Below are 22537 nucleotides of genomic sequence, written 5' to 3' on the forward strand. Positions count from 1 at the left end.
AGATATCCGACATGGCTCCCCTGTCACTCACCTTCCTCTTGTGCCAGTGCTGAGATTGGCGTGCATAGGTGCGTCGGTGGACGGGACGGGCCCGGCTCGTCGACGGGTGACTGTGGCAGGTTTGCCTGAGGTAGTCTCTGGTCCAACGACTGTAGCAAGGACTGAAGCGTGGACAGAATTTCCAACGACAAAACAGATTGAGGATTGAGAAGAGGGGCAGATACCGGTATACCGGATCCCCTAGTCGACGACTTGTCAGCCACTCGTAGCCCTAGGTCTGCTGGGCCAGCTATTCTCTCGTTCTCGTCCTCCGAGGACAGCGACACAGTCTGTTCTTGCAGTAAAGTATCCGGGGGGATCGGATCAAAGGCTTCAGGCCTCCTGTAGAACCCCGGTCGACGAGGCTATTGTCGCCGCCGTTGTCGGTGGGGCGGTGGATGCCACCTGCGTAAGTGGCAGGGTGGAGGCCGATGACTGGACCGCCGTCGACGACGGTGACTTAGCAGGTGGTTTAGGCGGTCCCGCCTTTTCCACAATTGGCCTGCTTTTACTCGACTCTCGACTCGTGGTCGATCTATGATGATCGCCCGAGGAGGATTTCCTTTCCATGCTTTTTTGATGACGATTTCTTTGACGAGGAGTCTCTAGCTGAGTGACTCCCAGATGACTCTTTTTCCGTCGGTCGAGATTTCTTCGCCGGTGGTTCCGACGAGGTAACGCGGCGTGATGTTTTCGCCGATTGTGTGGAGCCTACCTCCGAAGGGGGGTATGCCCCTGCTCCATCATTCAGCCATGCCACCAGTCGTCGACTCCGGTCTTTGAGGGTTTTTTGAGAAAACCCTTTGCATATGTCGCAGTTATCCGCCGAATGACGAGGGTGGAGGCAATATATACAATCCATATGTCCGTCCCCCTCGTAAACTTTTTTCAAGCCGCACGTCGCGCATGGACGGAACAGCGCTTTTCCTGACATGGAGGACATTTTCTCTAACTCCAACTCCAGGAATACAACCTTGTACAAAATAGTAAGATAACGCGAGGAGATCCCACTACTTTGGAGACGGTTGAAATCTGAAGGGGAGCCGCGGGGGCGGGCCTCTTATGCTGGGACGGCCTACGGAGCAAGCGTAGGCGGGTCCTAAAAGGACGTAGATAGGACACAAAAGTGTCGGAGGTTTTCCTATAGGAAAAGGCTATGTGTACCGAGGGGTCCCAGTCTGACGACGGGGAATATTCTAAGCATGTGAATCCATGAAAGATCCATTGCTGGAGAACTGTAGTTCTCACAAGAAAATGTATTTAACAATAAAGTGTAGTCCAAGGGACTTTCCAGTGACACTGCACAGAGTGCTGGCTGTCACAAAGGAGAAAGCAAATGCCTGTATAAAAAAGGAACAAGCTACTTACCTGTAACTGTTGTTCTCCAGCATGGGTCTGGCATGGATTCACATGCTCATGAATACAATTCGTGAAGGTTCGATCCCGTAAGGAAGATCCTCGGGACATAACCGAGGAAGACGACGATGGTGAGGAAGAGCAGCCAGTCATCGCCCGACTCGTGGGAGGATGAGGAGGGAACTGTAGGCCTTACGGGGGCGAGTGGAGGAGAGGGTTGGGTCCTCCGTCGTTTGTTCTGAGGACTTCCCGACGGGCCAGGTTGCGGGTCCTCCGGCCTGGGCCGTGGTAATCTCGTCCTTATCTCAGAGCATAAGGACTGGATCGCAGACAAAATGGGCGCCGAACTATCCTGAGGCCTAGGTTCCGGCTGCGCCAGAAGGGAAGGCTGCTCTTCCTCGCCATCTTCCTCGGTTATCTCCCGAGGATCTTCCTTACGGGATCGAACCTTCTCGAATTGTATTCATGAGCATGTGAATCCATGCCAGACCCCATGTTGGAGAACATGGAGTTTAGCAGACTTCATAAAACAGTAAAAATAAAAATCCCAGAGAAAAAGAATGAGGGCGTGGTAAAAAAAGTTCCACTCACAGGGAGTTTTCCTTTTCTTTTTTTTTTTTTTTAAAGTCCAACGTGCAGCAAAAGTGCTGTGGTGTCTCAGGTTAAAGCACAGAAACTGAATATTCTCCCTAACACGGTCAACTGACACCTGCGCAACAATCCCTGATTGACTACAATGAACTGGTGGATTATTTCATTTTAAGGATATCTTTCAAATTCTGGCGGTGTGTATATTTTGATGTTTGTAATTTTTTACCCTATGGCTCATGCCAAATGAGATTTTACAACAATTCACTCTGGAAAGTAGCAGCGCTACAGACCCTGCCCTAACACGTCCTACCACGATGCAGAATAAAAACCAATATGAGAGACTGCCGCGCGAGGGATCAGGGGTACAGTAGCAGTCACATGGGATAATTACAAACATGCCAGTAGTAGGGAGAATTCTCAAAAATGTGCTAATTCCCCTCTACCTTAGAGACCCCCAGCAATTTTGCTGGACTCAGACTTATTCTTAACCTGGAGAGACTTTTCCCACTCTCTCATGTATTTTCTTGCGATTTAACATGGGTTCTTTTGGTTTTTGGAGTCTGACAAACTCGATGGGCATCTTGGCATTGTGACAGAGTACCTTCAGTGCAGGGGCACAGGGAAGTCTTGCAGATTTCCCAAAGGTTTAAATACCTTCTCTTGGTGAAACTGTTTCCAAGAACAGTAAAGTGAAATTGACTTTACTTACAATTTGTAACTTTCTAGACCCAGTACACAATCTTACCATAGGGTGGTGGAGGGGTTACTCAGTATTCCCTTGGTCTAGTTTCGCACGTAACATTTTTATGTTACCCTTTCTACAATTAATGGTTTGTGGCAGTGGTTTACGTTTTACTACCATTGTGTGGTTTTACCGCGAGCTGCGTTTGCAGCTGCAGTGAAGCACCCATGGGTACCCATTTTGTCAAAATGGCCCTGGTCGTCTTTTTTGCCATTTCCTGCTGGAAAGGTCCTTCTTGAGATTTACTCTGCGCGCCAATCCAATTTTGGTGCCTTTGTTAATTTGGTCTTTGGCGGGATTCACAAGTGAAGCCCGCCTCTGGCTCCAGTATGTCTGGCAGGGGCAGGAAATGAGGGAGGTGCTTGAAACTCCCTGTGCTTAATCCCTTAATCCCCTTGATTAAAGGAGTGCACCCAAAGGTGATTGGCTGGCTGTCCGGTAAGGACAGCCACCCTGTGTGATTGACAGCTAGGCTGGAATGAATGGGAGAAACCTGCATAAAAAGGTGAGGCTTTTTGGCTTGGAAGGCAGAGTCGACCACTGGACGAAGGAACACGAAGAAACACTTGGAAGAGACGCCTGCTACAACTCCTGGACCCTTGGTTTGCCCGGTGAAGCCCTGCTGCTGTGCTGAAGCTTCAAATTCGCCTCGACTAGAGAAACCCTGCAAGGACGACTTCTCCCCTTGAGTTGGTGGCACCAATCAACTCCAAAGTGAACTCGTTTGGACATCCTCTCGGAGCTGGCTGTACTTCTGCTGCTGGAACCGAAGTGCCAGAGAGAGGAACACCAAACAGAGCACCACTTTTAAGTCCAACCCAAGCTTGTGGAAGATCTTCCGGACTCCCAGTAAGCAGGACTGATCAAGTCTGAGCCACAACAGAGTGCTGGATGCCAGATGTGAGGAAAGTCCAGAGTGGTACCCGAGAGTCAGCGGTGGTGCCATTTGCTGAGAAGCGAGGAGCTGAAATCGCAGTGTCGCTGAATAGAAGTTTGTCCTTTTCTGCCGCTGACCAACCCATTGCAGTGTAGGAGTCCTCAGATGCCTTCCCTCTTGTCCGCACGACTGAGGCCCAGGAACAACAGGATCTACATAGCTCCACAGGAACAGAAGCCATCTGGACTAATTTCTTCTAACCAAAGGTACTGTACAGTCTAAGAACTTACCGAAAGTGTGGTAGCCTTACATGATCTCAGTTGAGTCTTGTTGGCTTCTGTAGAGTTGCTTGCATCTTCTACCTCACAAGCCTCCCAGCTGGTGAACCTACATTTATTCTACTTTTTCTACAAAGACTGCTAAAAACATTATGCTAGACTTTTACTTACCTGCAAGAAGTGCTTCAACTCAACTAGACTGTTGCCCAATTGACATTGGCTGGCCTGGCTCTCTGAATGACCCTTCTCTCCTCTGTCTCTTACGTTCCCCACCAGGAAAGGGTTAATTTACTTTGTATTGGGGTTTCAAAAGTACTTACCTGCTTCAGAATGTGTGTGTGATCTCGTCTTATTCTGAAACCTCTTTACTTAAACACTCATCTCATTATTGCTCTAAATGTACCAGTGATATATGAATGTGCCCAGTGTCCTAGCTATTTAAGTCACCCGAGGGTGTAGGAAGTGTGTGACCCATCCCAATGGGTACTTGCTGATTTAGAGAAACTAAGTATGTGTGTATTACTATTATATTGCCCCTTCTGAGGAAGGCTTATTCAAACTGACTGTTAAATTAATAATTGTTTAATCGAGAAACCTTGAGTGTAAGTGTTCATTTAGATACTGGTCACTGAATCTCTGAAACTCCCCTACTGCTCACATTGAGCCCTCTTGAGATAAGCCTGGCTGCTCAGCCACACTACCAACCTGTGTAGTACAGACCTATAGCAAAAGGTTGGGTTCCTATTGCCAGGTCAAAGTTGTTGTAGTGCACCCAAAGGGTACTGCTCCAAATCGTGCCCATCACCAGTCGACAACCCCTTTTAAATTTCAAACACATGTGCAATACTCTGCACCTACCACTAGATGTCGGACTAGGCAAAGCATGTGATCCACAAGCCTCAGAAATATGTTATATAGTGTTTAGAATCGTGTGATATTACTTGCGATTAGTAATTTTTCATAGTGTGTTTACTTTGCCTGAAATATAGTATTATTTTATAACCGTTTTAGCGTAATCCATGGTGGTTCACTGTGTGGACCCTGGACCACACTCTCCTCGCCCGAGATTTAACCTCACCCTCTCGCCATGTTCTCTTGATTGGTTTGGCTAAACTCACAGAAGTTGCTCCCTGATCACGATAACAAGGGTGGCCTCCTAAACATCTGTCCACCAGGCCAGAGTTTAGAAATCCATTCTAACAGCAGTTGAGAATGTTTGGTCAAGTGTGGAAGGAAGTCTAAAGGAAGTTATCAGAACCTACCTACAAAGTACATTTGCCCTTAAGTAATAATTGGGCTCATCTTTAACATTGGACGCAAAACGCAAAAAATAATTCTAATTTTGGCAAAAGCTGGCATTTACCAACAGTTAGACGAAAGTAGCAAGTACACAGGCATTTGACGACAAAGACCTATTCCCCTCAAAAACTGATCAAAATGACATTTTAGTGAAAAGGTAGTAACATAAAAAGTACCTGTAACCAATGTGTTCAGTGTTTGATGCAATACACTTGTTAGAATATTTCTATTGGCCCCTCCTGAGAATTGTGCATTGGCTGCTCAACTACACTACTAGATGTGAGCTGCATGACACTTGAGGGAATACAACAATTAACTAGATCAGCATGGCTTGGACACAAAAAAAAAAATCAGTAAATACCACTTCACATTCATACTTTTAAAAGATCATAAGGCTTATACAAGAGGCAGGTTTAATCCAGATCTAAAAACAGTTATTTCATTTATATTTGTTAATTGCTGATATGTCGAACAGATTACACAAATTGGGCAGCAGTTTACCTGTAAAGTAGTCAAACCCATCCTGTTGAAAAACTTCAAAAACAAGTGGTAAAAGTTGCCACATCTGTGCAGATACTTGCTGGCAAGTCAGGCTATGAGCCAAGGAGAATATTTCTTCATAAAACTCTGAAACACAAGAGCATATCATGAAATACAGGCTAATTAGTTACACACACACACGTACACAGTGCAGAGCCACATACCTAGCACATGCTGCTGTAAAACCGTTCCAATCACCTGCAAACAGATTCCTTCCAGTTGCTGGGTAATCTGTATGAAAAGCAAACATATTCTATTACTTTTATTCAATTCCATTTTGCATTAAGGTAGGTATACACCAACAGGAGGCAATGGCTGTTCTAAAATCCATATATGCATAACAATGCTCCTACATTCTAGCACCCAGAACAGTTAAGCCATGCATTGACACATTACCATATTACTGATTGACCTCCGACAGTCTTCTCAGGGCAGAGAATAAGGTTTAAGTTACTCACTGGTAACTATTATTCTCCAGCACGGGTCTGGCATGGATTGACATGATCATGAACATTCCACGTCGTCAGAAACCAATCACTGTCTTCTGGGTCGCACTGCCATCATCCAATGACAGTGTTCCCCTAAGCTCCACCCCGGGTGGCCATCTTCAGATTTGGTAAGCACGTAATGTGGCAGTATGAACCATGAAGAGCTACAGAGGTGAAGGCTGGAATGTTTGCATGTGAATCCACGCCAGACCCATGCTGAAGAACAGTTACAGGTAATTAACAAACCTTCTTCAGCATGGGGTCTGGCATGGAAGCAATTACACTTACCCCCTGGAACAGACTCCCCTCAACCAAACAGGTTGCATAGCACCGCTTGGTCAACTTGGGACTCCTCCCTGGAAATTGTCGACAAAGTAGAACCTTGTGAAGGTGCGCATCGACCTCCACGTCGCAGCTCAGCAGATGTCGAGCCGGGGCACACCAGAGAGAAACGCTGTTGCTGCAATGGCTCTGGAGGAGTGGGCTCTCAACAGGCCTGGCAGCGGCCTGCTAGTTAGTCGATGACAGCGAATGATGCAGTCGGAGAACCACCTGGAGATAGAAGCCTTCAACAAGGTCTTTCCTTGAATTACAGGTCTAATGTTCACAAACAACTGAGCAGTTAGGGAGAATTCTCAGAAATGTGCTAATTCCCTTTACCTTAGAGACCCCCAGCAACTTTTCAGTATTTTGAGGACTTTTTTGTTAACCTAGAAAGAGTGAGACCCTTTTCCCCCACCCTCATGTATTTTAATGTGATTTATTACACAGTTTCTTTTGGTTGTGGAGTCTGACAAACTCCATAGGCATCATCTTTTACATTGTGTCACATCACCTTCAGTGCAGTGACACCAGGAAGTCTTTCAGATTTCCCAAAGGTTAAAATACCTTCTCTGGGATAAACTGTTTCCCAGAGCAGTAAAGTGAAATTGACTTTACTTACATTAGTAACTTTCTAGACCCCAGCACAATCTGCCTTACAATAGGGTGCTGGAGTCTACCTTCTCATGTAACATTTTTAGGTTACCCTTTGGCAGTGGCTTACTTTTTACTACCATAATGGGATTTTACCGTGGGCTGCGTTCACAGCCACGGTAAAGCACTCAAGGGTGCCATTTTTGTCAAAATGGCCCCCAGGCTTCTTTTTTCGCCATTTCTTTGTGAGAAGGTCCTTCTTGAGATTTACTCATTGCGCCAAATCAGGTTTGGCCCCTTTGTTAATTTCACCTTTGGTGGGATTCACGAGTGAAGCCCGCCTCTGGCTCCAGTTTGTCTGGCAGGGGCAGACACCAAGGGAGGTGCCCGAAACTCCCTGTCCTTAGTCTCCTAGGAGACAGGATAGCACAGTGATTGGCCAGCCGGCTGGCTGTCCAGCACGGGCAGTCACCCTACAGGGTGACTGACAGCTAGGCTGGAATGAATGGAAGCAAGCTTCAAAAAAATGGCGAGGCTTTTTGGCTTGGAAGGCAGAGTCAACCACTGGACGAAGGAATCCGAAGTACTTGAAGGACCCCTGCTGCAACTCCTGGACCATTGGTTTGCCTGGTGAAGCCCTGCTGCTGTGCTGAACCGCAGTGTTGCTATTTGAGGTAGACGCGAGGAGCGGATACATCGAAGTGCCACTTGTTTGAAGATTGCTGGTTGTGAGCAGTGACCGTCCCACATTGCAGTGCAGGAGTCCCCAGAAGTCCACCCTCTTGTCCCCCACGACTGAGACCCAGGAACAGTGAGATCTGCAGTGTCATCTGCTGCACTTTTTCTTCAACCTAAAGGTACTGTAAAGTCTAAGAACTTACCTCTTGTTGTGTAGCCACTTGTCCTTGGAGACTGGCTTGGGTGCATTTGTAGAGTTGCTATCAACTTCTTTACTTCACAAGCCTAATCAGCTTGTGGCCCTACTTTGATTTCTTCTATTCTACAAAGACATTTTTAGAGACATTGGAAAATACTTTCTACTTACCTGCAAGAAGTGCTTCAGTTACCTTGACTTTTGCTAATTTAGCATTGGCGGGCCTGGCTCCCTGAATGAGACTGCTCTTTTCTGCTTATGTGTTTTGCCATCCTTCCAGGAAAGTGTAAACTGACTTTGCATTGGGGGTTGTTTTGAAAGTACTTACCTACTTAAGAATAACTGAATGCTTGCTTTATTTTGAACTCTTCTCGAACACTACTCCCAAAAATATTCTAAACGCAACAGTGATATATTAATGCCAACAGCACCCCAGCTATTGAAGTCACCTGAGGGTGTAGGTAGTGCATGTGTGTCCTCCCAAACGGGTATTTGCTGATTTAGAAAACAAAGTATTTTTTGAATGTATTTGTGTTTTGCTTTATATTGCTCCCTTCTGAAGAAGGCTTATTCTAACTCACTGATAAATTAATAATGGTTTAAGAAACCTTGCGTGTAAGAGTTTTTTGTATACTTGCCACTGTGAATCTCCCCTACAACTCACATTGACCCCTCTTGAGATAAGCCTGGCTGCTCAACATACTACCAACCTGTGTAGTACAGACTTATAACAAACGTTGGGTTCCAAGTGCCAGGAAGTCAGGGTTGTTGTAGTGCACCCAAATGATACTGCATACAATCTTGCCTAACAGAAGTCTTCCGAAAAGTTGTAGAACCTGCGACGTAGAACTTGAAGGCATAAGCAGCATCCAGCGAATGCAAGGCCAAAATGTTATAAAAGATTGTAAAAGTTAGAAAACTTCTAAATGGAGTTTACGGGCCGTTAGGCAGAATCCTGCGCAGTTCCCTTGGGGACCACTGCAAAAAGATTAAGACTACAGGAGTAAGCAGTAAACCCAATTGGTAGCAGCCTGTAACACCCAGATTTACCTGGTAGCTGTGGCTGAGCAGTCAGACTTCCCTCAAGAGGAGTTGGGCAGTATACAGAAGATACACAATAGGGCTAAAAACACAGTAGAGCAAGCAAGCAAACACTGACCAGCGCTTGTTATCAAAAGTATAGAATTATTTAACACTTTAGAAAATACACTAGCACTATAAATCAAAAGCAAGTTCCAACACAATCAGAAAAGTATACACCACTCCCTTAGCAATTACTAGACAAGTCTAAGTCAAAACACCACTTTGTCAAAACAGAGGTGAGCGCATAACTTAGCTGGCACTCCAATAATTAGGTTAAAGGGAGAGAAAAAGGCAGGTCATAAAAATAAAACAGTTCCCAACACTTTTTAAAAGACCAAACCAAGTTAGTGAAGGCAGAGTCTACTGTAGAGCCAAAGTTCATAGACCAGGCCCACTTTAAATGGAGCAAGGTGAAATGTGCCCAAGATCACACAGTTGAGAAATGCATTCAAGTCTTTGTAGAAATGTTCAAAAGAGGTTGGGTTGATACAAAAGGTAAAGTTAGAAGATCTGGGGCCCAACACAGTTGGAAAGCCAAGGATTTAAGTGTCACCTTTAGCAATCCGTAGAAAGGGAGGCCAGGTGGAACACAGTACCTTTAAAGTTGAGGAAGCTCCAGCGGTGGCAGTTGTTCCTGGCAGCGGGTGCAGTTCGAGGTTTCGACCAGGGGAAGAGGATCTCGTCGAGGAGGAAACTTGAGTCCTTGCACTGCCCAGGGAAGAAACCAGCCGCGGAGTTAGTTGGTTAAAAGGTGCGTTCCTGGTATTGGCGGTCACAGTGGTGAAGCTTGGCTATCCGGCCGCCGGGGTGCTTGGCACGGGCGATTCGACCTAGAGACGTCCTGGAAGGCGAAATGGCGAACTGGTTGATCCCACCAGCTCAGAGGAAGAAGACTCTTTCAGCAGAAGATCTTCTCTTGTCGTTGGGAAAGTGGTGAGGTCGTTCCAGCAGGGCTCCACCGGTGGTGTCGTTGCAGATGGCTCAGCTTCTTCCCTCTTCGGATGTCTAAGGTCCTTTGGCGACTTCTGAAGTTCCAGTCCCAAAAGCCCTGCTTTTATGCAGAAAAACCCCCATTCAACAGCCTAGCTGTCACTCAAACATGCTAAGAGGTGAGCCGGGCGGCTCACCACTGGGCCAATCAGAACAGAGTGTGACTTGAGTTGCTAAGGCAACACAGTCCAGGGTGCCAATTCCCCCACCCACACATCCTGTGGAACCCAGACAGAGTGGCACCAGTTGGAGGGCTTCTGTGGAGAAGCCGGCCAAAAAGTCGAACAAAGGGCCCAACCCTGGTTGCAGTTAGAGACGGACACGAACACCATTTTAGAAAAGAGTTATGGCAAAAAGACCCAACCGGTGATTTAATATTAAATAAACCGGCGGTATCTTTAACATTGCACCAAAAAGTGGTGCGTTTAAAATCAATGGGAAAATCCCATAGGAAATATTCCGGTGGAATATTTTGCGTGGTAACCACTGCCACCAGCCAGAAACTTGACAAGGGGGACTGGACAGTGCCCCCTTGGAAACAGACCCAGGGGCAATCGAATTAACACCTTCCAGTACTTCCACAATATGATGGTTTGTACTGGTTCTGTTCAGAATTCTGGACTAGTAAAGTCAATGGTGACTTTACATGCCCTGGGAGACAGTAGTCAGTCCCAGGGTATGGAGTCATGTTTGGGGGTCACTATGACACCCCTGTGTTACTGCACGGAGGTTGCTGTGCAACAAAAAACAGATGGTACCCTATGGAGTAAAAGACCAGATAGCCCATAAGCACACCAAAAGTCAAAGACATACCTCAAATCATGCCTAAGGGTGGGAGGAAAAGAGTCTCACTCTTAGCAGGAGAAAAAACAAACCCCGAAAATCCAGCAAAGCTGCTGGGGGACTCGCTAGGTTTGGGAAATTAGCCTTATAAGAGAATTCTCCCCAACAGGGGCAGGCAAGAACCACTGACGCTGCGCAAGAGGAGCGGGCAGGAGCCCCCTATACCCCGCCACTGACCAGACCTGTAAAAAGGTCTCATCCTCATCTCGAGGGCGAGATACGCCGCCCACACTGCACATTTCACATTCTGCAGCCTAATTTCCAAATTTGCACTGTGTGCACTTACTGCAGTGAACATCAGGATATTCGGTGTACCGACCTCACACCGACGCCTGAGACCACATCCCGACACCTGAGCAACACTACCTACAACGCGGTAATGGCCACCATACGATTTGTGCTCTGAAACCATTTCAGAGGCTCCGGCCCTTCCAGAAGCCGTGATTGGCTGGGCAAACCCTCTTCCATACTGCTCCCCCCACCGGCAGGCGGAAGCTGCCAGGCGGAAGTGCGCCGCCAAAGGGCCTGTCCATGTCCGCCGGGCCGCCAACGCTTTGATTTTAAACATCTCAGCACTCAACCAAATAACTGTGCGAGACAGACGTAAGTACCCAGATGATATCTTTTGCTCCTCACTATTCACATACTATGCCCATGCATACCGTACTTTGATTCAATCAACTGGCCTGCACTGCGACCCTTACAGCACATCTTTGCCAGCCCGCTCTGCTTGCACATTCATCTGCATACCCACCCATTACTCCTGCAGCGATTTTGCACATTGCAACATGTTGCCTCTAAAGGGCCCTCTCACTGTACCAGGCCCCACACGGCAACAGCGAATCTAACCCTCCGTGTTGATCGTGACTCAAACCAGCATATTATGTATTACTGTGTATTTTTGAATTGCCCATCTTTATCTCAAATATCCTCATGCGATTCAAACCTGCCTACTAGGACTGAAATAGACTATTTTGATGTGTACCTGTCCAGTCTGTCTGCAGTCTGTTAGCCCATAACCTAGTCCTAGCTCATAATATTTTCTTAGGTCTGCCTAGTCAACACTCCCCCACCCACGCCAATGTTGGACTAGCCTACTCTGCTAATCCTCATCACAACATGCTCACCTCAGTTCACAACCTCTGCGCCCTTAGCACACATTTGGTACTTAACCTAGTGTGCCTCGCCAGACTCTCGACATACGAGCCCCTCTAAATCTGCCCAGAATGCTGACAGACGGCTCACCCACCATTCCACAATCTAGTTATCCCACATTGAGCCAATGCCCAAGCTATTTATGTATTATAGGTGCAAGGAATTCCAGACTCCACACCAGATTAAATAAACTTTACAAACCCCTTACCAGATCCTTGCCCATGGCAAACATGAAAACTAACCTACCCATCATCCATAAGGCCACTAGTGACAATTCCTTCTCCATCAGGACATGCCCTCATGCCACCACTAAGCACCACACAAAGCGTAAACCCAAGAAAGCAGCTAAAACCACAACCCCTACCTCTGCCACAGCCACAACTACGGCCCACCCTCTCAAAGGAGCTCTAATAAACGCCAGGTCATTAGTTGCTCATGCCACAGACATCTCAGATCTGATATTGGCAGACAACTTGGACTTTCTCGCTAACAAAGTCATGGTTGCACGAAGCGGCAGGACCTATGCTCTCATTAGCAGTCCCCGATGGCTACATAATATTTAGACAGGACAGAGCTAAAGCATGAGGTGGAGGTATTGCCATGATCTCTCAATCTAGCCTCTCTATGAGACCCGCTCCCTCCCAAATCATCCAATCCTGCGAAGTCCTCACAGTCAAATTACCATTAGCCAACTCCCAGGCTCTTACAATTCACCTCAGCTATCACCCTGACCCAATCAGAACGTTTGAGGACATCTACACTATACTTTCCAATAATCTCAAAACCACTTCCCAATTACTACTCATAGGTGACTTCAACTTGGGTTTCAATAACTCACTAGTCAAAGCTGCTAAAGCCACCGCCAACATCTTGTCCAAACTTGGCCTATCCCAAAAAGTTAGCAAACCCACTCAAAGGCAGAACCCTAGACTGGGTGGCTGACTACAACTGTACCGCCAACATCACTTCCATCTCCCCACAACCCTGGACTGATCACTTCCTCCTGTCTTTTGCTCTTTTAACTACCAACACACTCCCGCTCGTTACCCCATCTGCCCCCTCTTGCCCAACTAGGAACAAAAACAACAGTGTGGACAAAGTGATCCCTACCATCCTACCAACCCTTAACTTGCTTGCTGACAATCTAGATCCAGCAACGCTCGTTGAGTATAATAAAATGATGCTAACATCACTCGACATTATTGCCCCAATCAAACTTAGACCTAGCAAGCCTAAAACTCACCTCAACAAGTGATTCACCCCACATTTAAAGGAGTTAGGACAATTAAAGAGGAGTTGTGAAACGTCCTGGAGATGACTCCATTTAGAAGCAAACAGAACCAAACTAACTGAAATTTCATCCAAATATAAAAAGGCAATCTGCCTGGCCAAACATAATTCCTATAATAAACGCATTTCTAACGCCAACTCCAGCTTGAAGGAACTATTTACCATCCTAAAGGAACTAGTCTCCTACAACTGCACTAAAGACAAAACATGGTGCTCAGACATACAACAGGCACTCTCCAACAAAGTACCACCCTCCAAAAGAAAATAACTTCAAAAAAGGCCTCTTAACTCTCCATCTCAGCCAAACACCACTCCTTACCTCCCCTTCAAGGAAACCCTTCAAGACTCCCCTGCCTGATTCAACTTCACTAAAACGTCCATTATTGACGCTTTCTCTTCAAAATACATGACAGGGTGGCTTACCTTCAAATCCAAAAATATCAGGAACTTCACAAACTACTAGGAGCACGACAGTCAAACATCCCCCCCAGCACGGAACAGAGAACGCCCTTATCGTCTTATCGACTTGAAATCCCAGATCGATGAGCTAAAAGACAAAGGGAAAACAGCCCTAATCCTACTGCTTGACCTCTTGGCTGCAGTCAACCTAGTAGACCACAAGGTCCTATGCAGCCATATAGACTCAGCCGCCCACTATTCCAAAGAGGCTATAGTCTGGATTGCGTCCTTCTTGAGCGACAGACACAGGAGGGTCTTCTCCCACTCAGCAGCAGCAGCAGAGCCGATCACGTGTGGGGTGCCCCAGTGCTCTGGTCTCTCCCCTACGCTGTACAATATATTCACTAAGCCCCTTTTCGAAAATCGGGACCATCGTGAAATCACCTACACCAACTATGCAGATGATACTCTGATTCTCCTCCACTTTCCGGTGATTACGAAAAGGATTTGGCCTTGGTGAATAGAGTACCTAATAATCCTGGGATGTTTTGCTACCCATGGTCTATGCCTGAATGATAAAACGGAGATCATCCTGGGTACCCATTGCCACCTCAAGAAGTTAGACCAAAATTAGTCATCCTTCATAATCAATGGCAACCTCATCAAGGTGGCCAAGGAGGTAAAGACCTTTGGTTTCTAACTTGATTCCACATACTCCTTCACCAAACAAGCTAACTCCATGGCCTCTGCCACGGCCTACACTTGCAAGCTCATCAGAACTGGCAAATCATTCCTCTCGGATGATAACGGCATTACCCTAGCCAGAGCCCTTATACTCTCTATGCTCGACTATTGTACACTCTATACATTGGTGCCAAAAAATCAATTATCCAGAGGATACAAACCCTCCAAAATAATGCAAAGTGCGGCACTCGGTGTGGCTAGAAGATCACACATCTGGGATTAAGCGCCAAAATAATTGGCTCTCAACTTATAATAAAATACAGTTAAAAACTGCATCCCTTACCCATAAAGCACTGAACAATGCTCACCCAGCTATCTCATTGATAGATTCCGGAGGAGAACATCCACCAGGCCCATAAAACCAATCAGCACCAACTGCCTCACCATCCCTAGATTTAGGCTATCAAAGGTTGGTGGCTGCAGTTTCCCCGTGAAAGCGGCCCAACTTTGGAACTCCCTGCCACACCATTAGAGAAGATCAACCCTACTGGAATTTCAGTCTTAGATACATTAACTGGCTTAAATCTACCGATCTTTAAGGCCTGCTCAGATGTATTTGCCTCTGTATACTTTCCTTAATGTATTTATTGATGTATTCCTGTATTGTACCTGTACTACTCTTGTTCATATTCTGTAACTTTGAAACCTAAGCCTTGCATATCCTGTAACTGCTGCGCCCCGATACCCCTCGGTCTGGTGCGCATTATAAATGAATCAACAAACTAGCTCACCCCGTACTCTGATTCTTCACAGGACTTGGCAGGTCGATGGAAGACTGTGCAAGGTCGCTTTTCCAACTGTCAGCCTCAACACTTAATTCGTTGGTTCAAGGAGAGCTCAGGTCAGTGTCTATGGCTAGAGCAAGGACTCTCTGGAAGAATGCAGCAAAACATGATGCAGGACCCCTTAGGACTTTACTCAGCTGAGCTGTTTGAGGGCAGTCATTGCAGCACAGTGACGCAAAGGGACTCGCTTGATAAGCGGAGTACCATCCCCCACCCAGTTAAGGCCTCAACTCAGAACAGCAACATTGGCAGCACGGTAGCCCAAACAGAGCTGGTCAGCCACAGGGCAATACTGGAGCACTTCCCAAGGCTCTTCGTAGGGTACTGAGCAGAAGTCTGGAATAGATGTTCACTCCACTCCACAGGTCGCAGCTACCTTGCAGTACTGCTGGAGATAGACAGCAAGACAGTGCTGTTCCACAGAGATTCCAGGGAGGAGTCCTGAACCGGCCAGGATGTGCTATGCAACCTGTTCATTTGAGGAGAGTCGGTTCCAGAGGTGAATGTTTATTGCTGCTGTTGAGCCTTGCCACCTCCCTTGCTTGCGTATGTGTACTGCTGTGTAATTGCTATTCATGAGCACGTGAATGCTGGGGAATTAAACTGCTTACCTGCAACTATTGTTCTCCAGCATGGGTCTGGCATGGATTCACATGTGAACCTTCCAGCCTAACCCTCTGTGGCTCTTCTTGGTTCATACTGCCACTTCACATGCTTCCCAAATCAGAAGATGGACACCAGGGGTGGCCTTAGGGAGAATTCTCAAAAATGTGTTAATTCCCTCCAACTTGGAGATCCCGAGCAACTTTGCTGGATTTTGAGGACTTTATTTTTTACCTGGAAAGAGTGCGAGCCTTTCTTCCCACTCATGTATTTTGATGCGCGTTTCTAATCTTGTGTTCTTTGATTATGGAGTTTTAGATAACTCCATAGGCATCTTTTCATTTCATGAATGTTACACAGCACCTTCAGTGCAGTGACACATGTATTTTTAGACTTCCCAACGGTTTAAATACCTTCTCTGGGATAAACAGTTTCCCAGAGAATGTAAGATTAAATTGACTTTACTAGACTTGAAATTCCTAGACCCAGCACACATCTTCCTATAGAGTGCTGGAGGGGATCCCTAGTATCCCCAGTGTCTAGAAACTCAGGTAGCAGTCAAATGATACCCTTCCCTATCGAAATGGCTGGTGGCAGTGGTTTTACAACGAACTACCATGATTTCTCTCAACCGCGAACACCGGTAGCTAAAAATCACGGGAGCCATATTTTTCAAGATGGCACCTTAAGCCCCTTTCTTTAAACAGGTCCCGGTCTTTTATCACCATTTCTTTTTGGCAAGGTCCTTCTAGTGTTTATCTCTGCGTGCCAAACCAGGTTTGGTCCCTTTGTTTCTATGTTTCTGGCATCCGAGTGTCTGGTGTGGGCAGGACGTGAGGGAGTTGACCGAAACTCCCTGTGCTTAGACTCCTAGGAGACCCAACGCACTCTGGCGTGATTGGCTGGCTGACTGTCCAGCAAGGACAGCCACCCTGCTGGGTGAGTGGCAGCTCGGCTGGAATGAAAGGGAGAAAAACTGTTTAAAAAGGAGAGTCTCTTGGACTGGAAAGCAGAGTCGACCACTGGAACAAAAGAACCGAAGACGAGCTGGAAGAGGATGGCAGCTGCAACTCCTTGACCGTTGGTTAGCCCGGTGAAGCCCTGCTGCAGTGACTACTTGTCAAGTTCGCATTGGCAAATGAGCCCCTGCAAGGACAACTTCTCCCTTTGATTTGATGGGACCAATCAACTTCAAATTAAGCCACCTGGACACCCATCTCAGAGCTGGTTGAATTTCCTCAGATTTGCTGCAGAAAACCGTAGAGCCAGGGAGAGGGACACCAGATTGTGTGTGTTACTTTTAAGCTGGCCTAAAGCTTTTGGAAGATCCTCCGGCCTCCTAAGAAGCAGGACTGACCAAGCATGAGCACCCCCCTCCCCCTCAGCAGAGTGTGGGACCCCAGAAGCAAGGGCAGTTCACCTTGACAGCCAGGAACCGCACTTATTGCCATTTGCCATTTTCTGTACCGCAAGGAGCTGAAATGTGAAACAGCCACTGAAAGGGAAGTTTGCCGGTTGCCAGTTTGGACAGTTCCAGTGCAGGAGTCCCGACGTCCTCCCTCTTGACCCCACAACTGAGGCACAGGCAGGAACACAGTTACTTACCTGTAACTGTTCTCCAGCATGGGTCTAGCATGGATTCACATGATCATAAATATTCCCGTTAGGCTGGGAATCCTCGGTAAATAAAGAAATCTGTTTCACTTCTGAACTGTCTTTCTCCTAACAACCAATCACTGTCTCTGGGTCATACTGCCCCCAGCCAATGACTGCCCTCTACCTAAGCCCCTCCGCTGGCAGCCATCTTCAGATTTGGTAGCACGTAAAATGGCAGTAGGACCAAGAGAAGAGCTGCAGAGGGGTAGCCGGGAGGGTTTGCATGTGAATCCATGCCAGACCCATGCTGGAGATCAACAGTTGGAGGTAAGTAACTTGTTCCTTCTCCAGCATGGGGTCTGGCATGGATTCACTTGGATAAAGATTACATAGCAGTACACACATGCACAACCAAGGGAGGTAGCAAGGCTCGAAATTAAGCATTTCAACATTAAGCAACTCTTACCTCACCACTCTCACCTTCAAGCGAACAGGTTGCGCAGCACTGCTTGGCCGACTCTGGACTCCTCCCCGGAGGCTTGCAGGAGAGGGCCTGGATCTCTCCCACCCGTCGTGCAGAGGCGATGGCCACAAGAAACGCTGTCTTCCACGATAAGAACTTCAGCAGTGCCGAATGCATAGGTTCGAATACAGGACCCATGAGCCTAGTCAGCACCAAATTGAGCTCCCACGCCGGGGCCAGAGCCTTCTTTGGCGGGAACGAACAGAAAAGTCCTTTTATGAACTCCTTGACCAGGTGGTGCAACCATAATGACGACCGTCTTGGAGTCCTGGTGTAGCAGGAGATAGCCGCCAGATAAACCTGGATTGAGGCGTGAGCCAATCCTGCATTGGCCAGCGACAGCAAGTACGGCAGCACCTGTGGAGCCGTAATCCGCAGAGGGTCCAGTTCCTGCGCACAGCACCAGACTGAACCTCTTCCATTTATGCCCGTATCATTTCAGCGTAGATGACACCCTGGCCTTAGCGAGCACTTCCTTACAGTCCACCGGGATATTGTATCCTCCAAACTCTAGCGCTGCAGGAGCCAGTCCAGCAGGTTAAGAGCCCCTGGGTCGTGGTGCAGAATTGCGCCCCCTTATCTGGCTAGATCTGCGTCCGCCGGAAGCTTGACTGGAGGGGACGTGGACATGTCCAGAAGGTACGTGTACCATATCTGCCTCGGCCACGCTGGTGCGACGAGGATCATCCTGCACCAGGACCGTCTGAGTTGACCGATGAGTCGCAGAATCAATGGCAATGGCGGGAACGACAGGCCTTCCCAGGGGAAGGAGAATGCATCCCCCATGCTTCCCAACTGGGGAAACCTGCCGGCGAACCTCCAACACTTGGTGCTCGTGGCCTTCGTAAATAGGCCGATCTGGGGAGTGCCCCATCGTCAAAACAGAAGGTCCACCTGATCCTGCCGAAGCTCCCACTCATGGCAAGATCGCAGCTCCCTGCTGAGTGAGTCAGCGACAGTGTTCTTCACTCCTGCCAGATGAAGGGGTACCAGGAACATCCTCTGGGCGACGACCCAGTACCATAGAGCCCGCGCTTCCTTGGAGAGGGCCAGGGATCTGGTGCCCCCTGCTTCCGGATGTAGAACATTGTGGTGGTGGTGGGGTCAGTGAAGACCCGCACCACCTTGCCCTTGAGGGACGGAAGAAATGATTTGAGGGCCCAAAACACTGCCCGGAGCTCCAGGACATTGATGTGCGACAAACCCTCCTCCGGTAGCCAAAGGTCTCTTGCGTGTAGATTTTCGGTGTGCGCTCCCAATCCCCCCCAGTGAAGCGTCCGTCATCACCGTCTCTTGATGTGCTGGGGTCTGGAAGTCCATGCCCGCTGCAAGATGCATGCGGACGCCCCACCACTGAATCGCTCGACGGAATGTCTCGTTGAGGGCAATCTTGTCCTTGAAGCTTCCCGATACTTGGATCCAACGGGCATCGAGGAACTCTTGCAGCGGCTGCATCCGCAGCCTGCACAGCCAAATGAGGTAGATGCATAACGCCATCATGCTGAGCAGGGACTTGATGGACCTCACCCTGGCAATTTCCATGGTCAACAGCCGATGTACATTGCCCAGGATGGCCGTTATCCTGTCCTCAGACGGTGAAGCCAGACGCGACACTTGAGCCTGGACCCCAGAAACCGATCGTCCTGCGATGGCACCAAGCAGGACTTCGCATAGTTTATCGAGAACCCCAGTTCCATGAGCAGGCGGACGGTCCTCGCTGTGTGCTCGACGGCGAGTTCCCTTGACTTTGCTCAGATGAGCCAATCATCCAGGTAGGGTTAGACATGGACCCCCCTGCAGGCGCAGCTGCCAGGCACTTGGTGAAGACCCTTGGTGCCGACTTCAAACAGAAGGAAAGGGCCTTGAATTGATAGTGCTGCCCCTGGACCACTAAGCTTAGTAACATTTGAGGCCCCATGTGGATGGGGATGTGAAAATAAGCATCCTTCAGGTCCAGCGACGACAGGAAATCCCCTTCCTCTAGTTGTCCCAGCACGTGCTGAAGGGTGACCATCTGAAACTTCTGGGACTTTATCTATTTGTAGAGGCGGCAGAGATCCAGGATGGGCCGCCAACCGCTGGTCTTTCCGACAAGAAAGTACTGCGAGTACCTCTTTGGGACAAATTCTATCGTGCCCTTTTTCAGCATCGCTCGTACCTCTAGAAGCAGTTGTGGAACGTGGTTTTCTTGCCTGGCTACTGGTGGAACGAAGGGACACTTCCTTTGGAATTCCAGGGTGTGTCTGTGGGCCAGGGCATCCAGCACCCAACAGTCGGTGGCGATTGACTTCCACATGCCGACGAGGTTTGCCAGCCAGCCTCCTACCAGGGTGCTCGTGTGAAGGCCCGACGTCACGGCCGGTTCAGTCCTGCTTCATCGTGGACGTCCCACCTTGGGGGCCTTGGCGACAACGATTTCCTCCGACTTTCCTGCGGCCCCTGTAGGCGTCCTGCGCAGAGGAACGGGGTGGTTGAATGTACCAAGAGAAGTTGCCACCAAATCCTTTGGCGGCACCATGGGACTTGCCTCCGGAGGCCTGAAAAGGACGGCCATCGCTGTTGGTGTGCCCAAGGCACGAGCCGTCTCGGTATCTGCCTTCGTCTGGTGGGGAAGTGGAATTCGATGCCGCCGACCCTGCAGATTTCTTCCTGGCCGCAGCCGAGATCACTGAGTCCGGGGACGGCTGAGATGTGAAACACTTCGGTGCAGTCTCTGGCACCCTGTATTTCTTCTCGTACTGGCCGGGGCTCACCCGCCGCCGGGATCTTCGTCTGCAGCCACTCGAGCAGCTTGCGGTGGTCCTTCATGGTGCATGGCACCAGGTCCTTGTAGAACACGCAGGCCTCCTCCACGTGCGAGCGGTCAATGTAGGCAATACAGGCACAGGGAGTGCCCATCATCCAGGAAGTTGTTCCGCAGCCCGCATCCTGGGCAGATCCTGAACAGAGGCGGCGAGTCTCCTTTATCCTCGGACATGTCCACGCAGTGTAGGCCTAAAAATTCTTCTGGAATCCTCTAAGAAGGGAACTAGACAAAAAAACAAAAAAGAAAAAGATGGATCGATGGAGCTTGAGGCTCGATTAACCGGAAAATCGAGCAAAACTTAGTAGAAAAAAAATAATTAAAAAAAACCCAATCGCAAAGCGTAGTAAAAGCTTGAGAGCTATTGCACGAGGACTCCAAATACTTGAACGTGCAGTACAAATCTGAAGATGGCTGGCAGAGGAGGGGCTTAGGTAGAGGGCAGTCATTGGCTAGGGGCAGTATGACCCAGAGACCAGTGATTGGTTGTTCGGAGAAAGACAGTTCAGAAATTAAACTGAGAAAGATTTTTTTACAGAGGATTCCCAGCTTGACAGGGAATATTCATGAGCATGTGAATCCATGCCAGACCCCATGCTGGAGAAGAGTAGCGTTTGCTATTCTGGTCGAATATGCTGCCGACTTGGTGATGCACTTGCCAAGGGCATAGAGCTTCTTGCAGTTCTGGTCGGGGGTCGAAGGGGGCCTCTGCAGTAGATGGTGGTACCCCAGCCCTTCTCCTGGTGGTGTTAACCAGTGGGTCTGGCATGGCATTCCCCCAAATGTACATCGGGTCTTGTGGAGAGGGGCAAAACAGTTTCTCAACCTGAGAGTTGACAGCTTTTGTGAGTGAAGGGGACAGTAAGGAGGGTGCAAGAGGCTTCTTGATGGAATTCAGCAGGTGAATAGCTTGGCTTGTGGGAGCTTTATCCTTTAGAATATCCTCTAGCAAATCGGAGCCTCCTGAGTGGCGATCTGGAAGTGGTCTGCAGCCCTCTTCAGGATGGCATTGAAAGCCATTTGGTCGTCAATAGGCGACGGCTGCCTCTGTTGAGGCGAGCAGGGCAGGTCCAGGCAAACTACGTCTGGGTCAGGAGTTGGGGTGGGTAAGAGCCAAGGTGCTTCACCTGCTGGCTGATCTTGCCCCCAATCTGGGCACGGGTCAGTTTCGTCCTGACAAAAGGATTGTCCTCATGACTGTGGGGATCCTCGTATGTCGCCTAGGGGTCTGAAAACTCATACTTCTTGGTGAATTTGAGTTGGGATTGGAAGCTTCTGCAGCTTTGGTAAAATGGGGGCAGGAATCCTCTCTAGGTGTCTTGGGAGTAATAAACCTTCCAGAAAAGTCTATAAACTGACATTTTGTGCATGTAATTTTCAAACCTCTCTGGTCCACAGGGACGAAGCAGATGTGTCTGGAGGAGGGAAAGGCTCACTAGAGGGAGGAGAAAGAATGCCGCAAGACTATTGTGTAACTCCAGCTGCTGTATATGGGATTTCATTGTGCCTGTAGGGGATTTCAACATGCCTATAGGAGTCGTCGCGGTTAATGGCTTCGCCGAAAACCTTTGACGCTGAAGCGCTCCTAGACGGCGTGTCGGCACTCAGGTACATTTTACAAGGGACACCCTTATGGGTGGAATGCCTGGACGCATGCCGTGAAGACAGATGTGGGGAGGGTGTCGGACCGTGAGGTTCGGTAGGCAGTGTCAAAGTTTTTGGCA

General features: G+C 48.4%; 1 protein-coding gene across 1 annotated transcript in view; it reads right to left on the bottom strand.

Annotated features, from left to right (window-relative positions):
• IPO7 (importin 7) overlaps positions 1 to 22537 on the bottom strand; it is a 1018209-nt gene that overhangs the window by 264444 nt on the left and 731228 nt on the right. Inside the window, exons 17-18 of the mRNA XM_069623670.1 lie at positions 5887 to 5953; positions 5684 to 5809 (exon numbers count right to left, since the gene is read on the bottom strand). Of these exons, the coding sequence (XP_069479771.1) occupies positions 5684 to 5809; positions 5887 to 5953 (193 nt within the window). The remainder of the gene's footprint in view (positions 1 to 5683; positions 5810 to 5886; positions 5954 to 22537) is intronic.

This window comes from Ambystoma mexicanum, chromosome 11, assembly GCF_040938575.1.
Source record: "Ambystoma mexicanum isolate Mex_15411 chromosome 11, UKY_AmexF1_1, whole genome shotgun sequence".
Taxonomy (NCBI): domain Eukaryota; kingdom Metazoa; phylum Chordata; class Amphibia; order Caudata; family Ambystomatidae; genus Ambystoma; species Ambystoma mexicanum.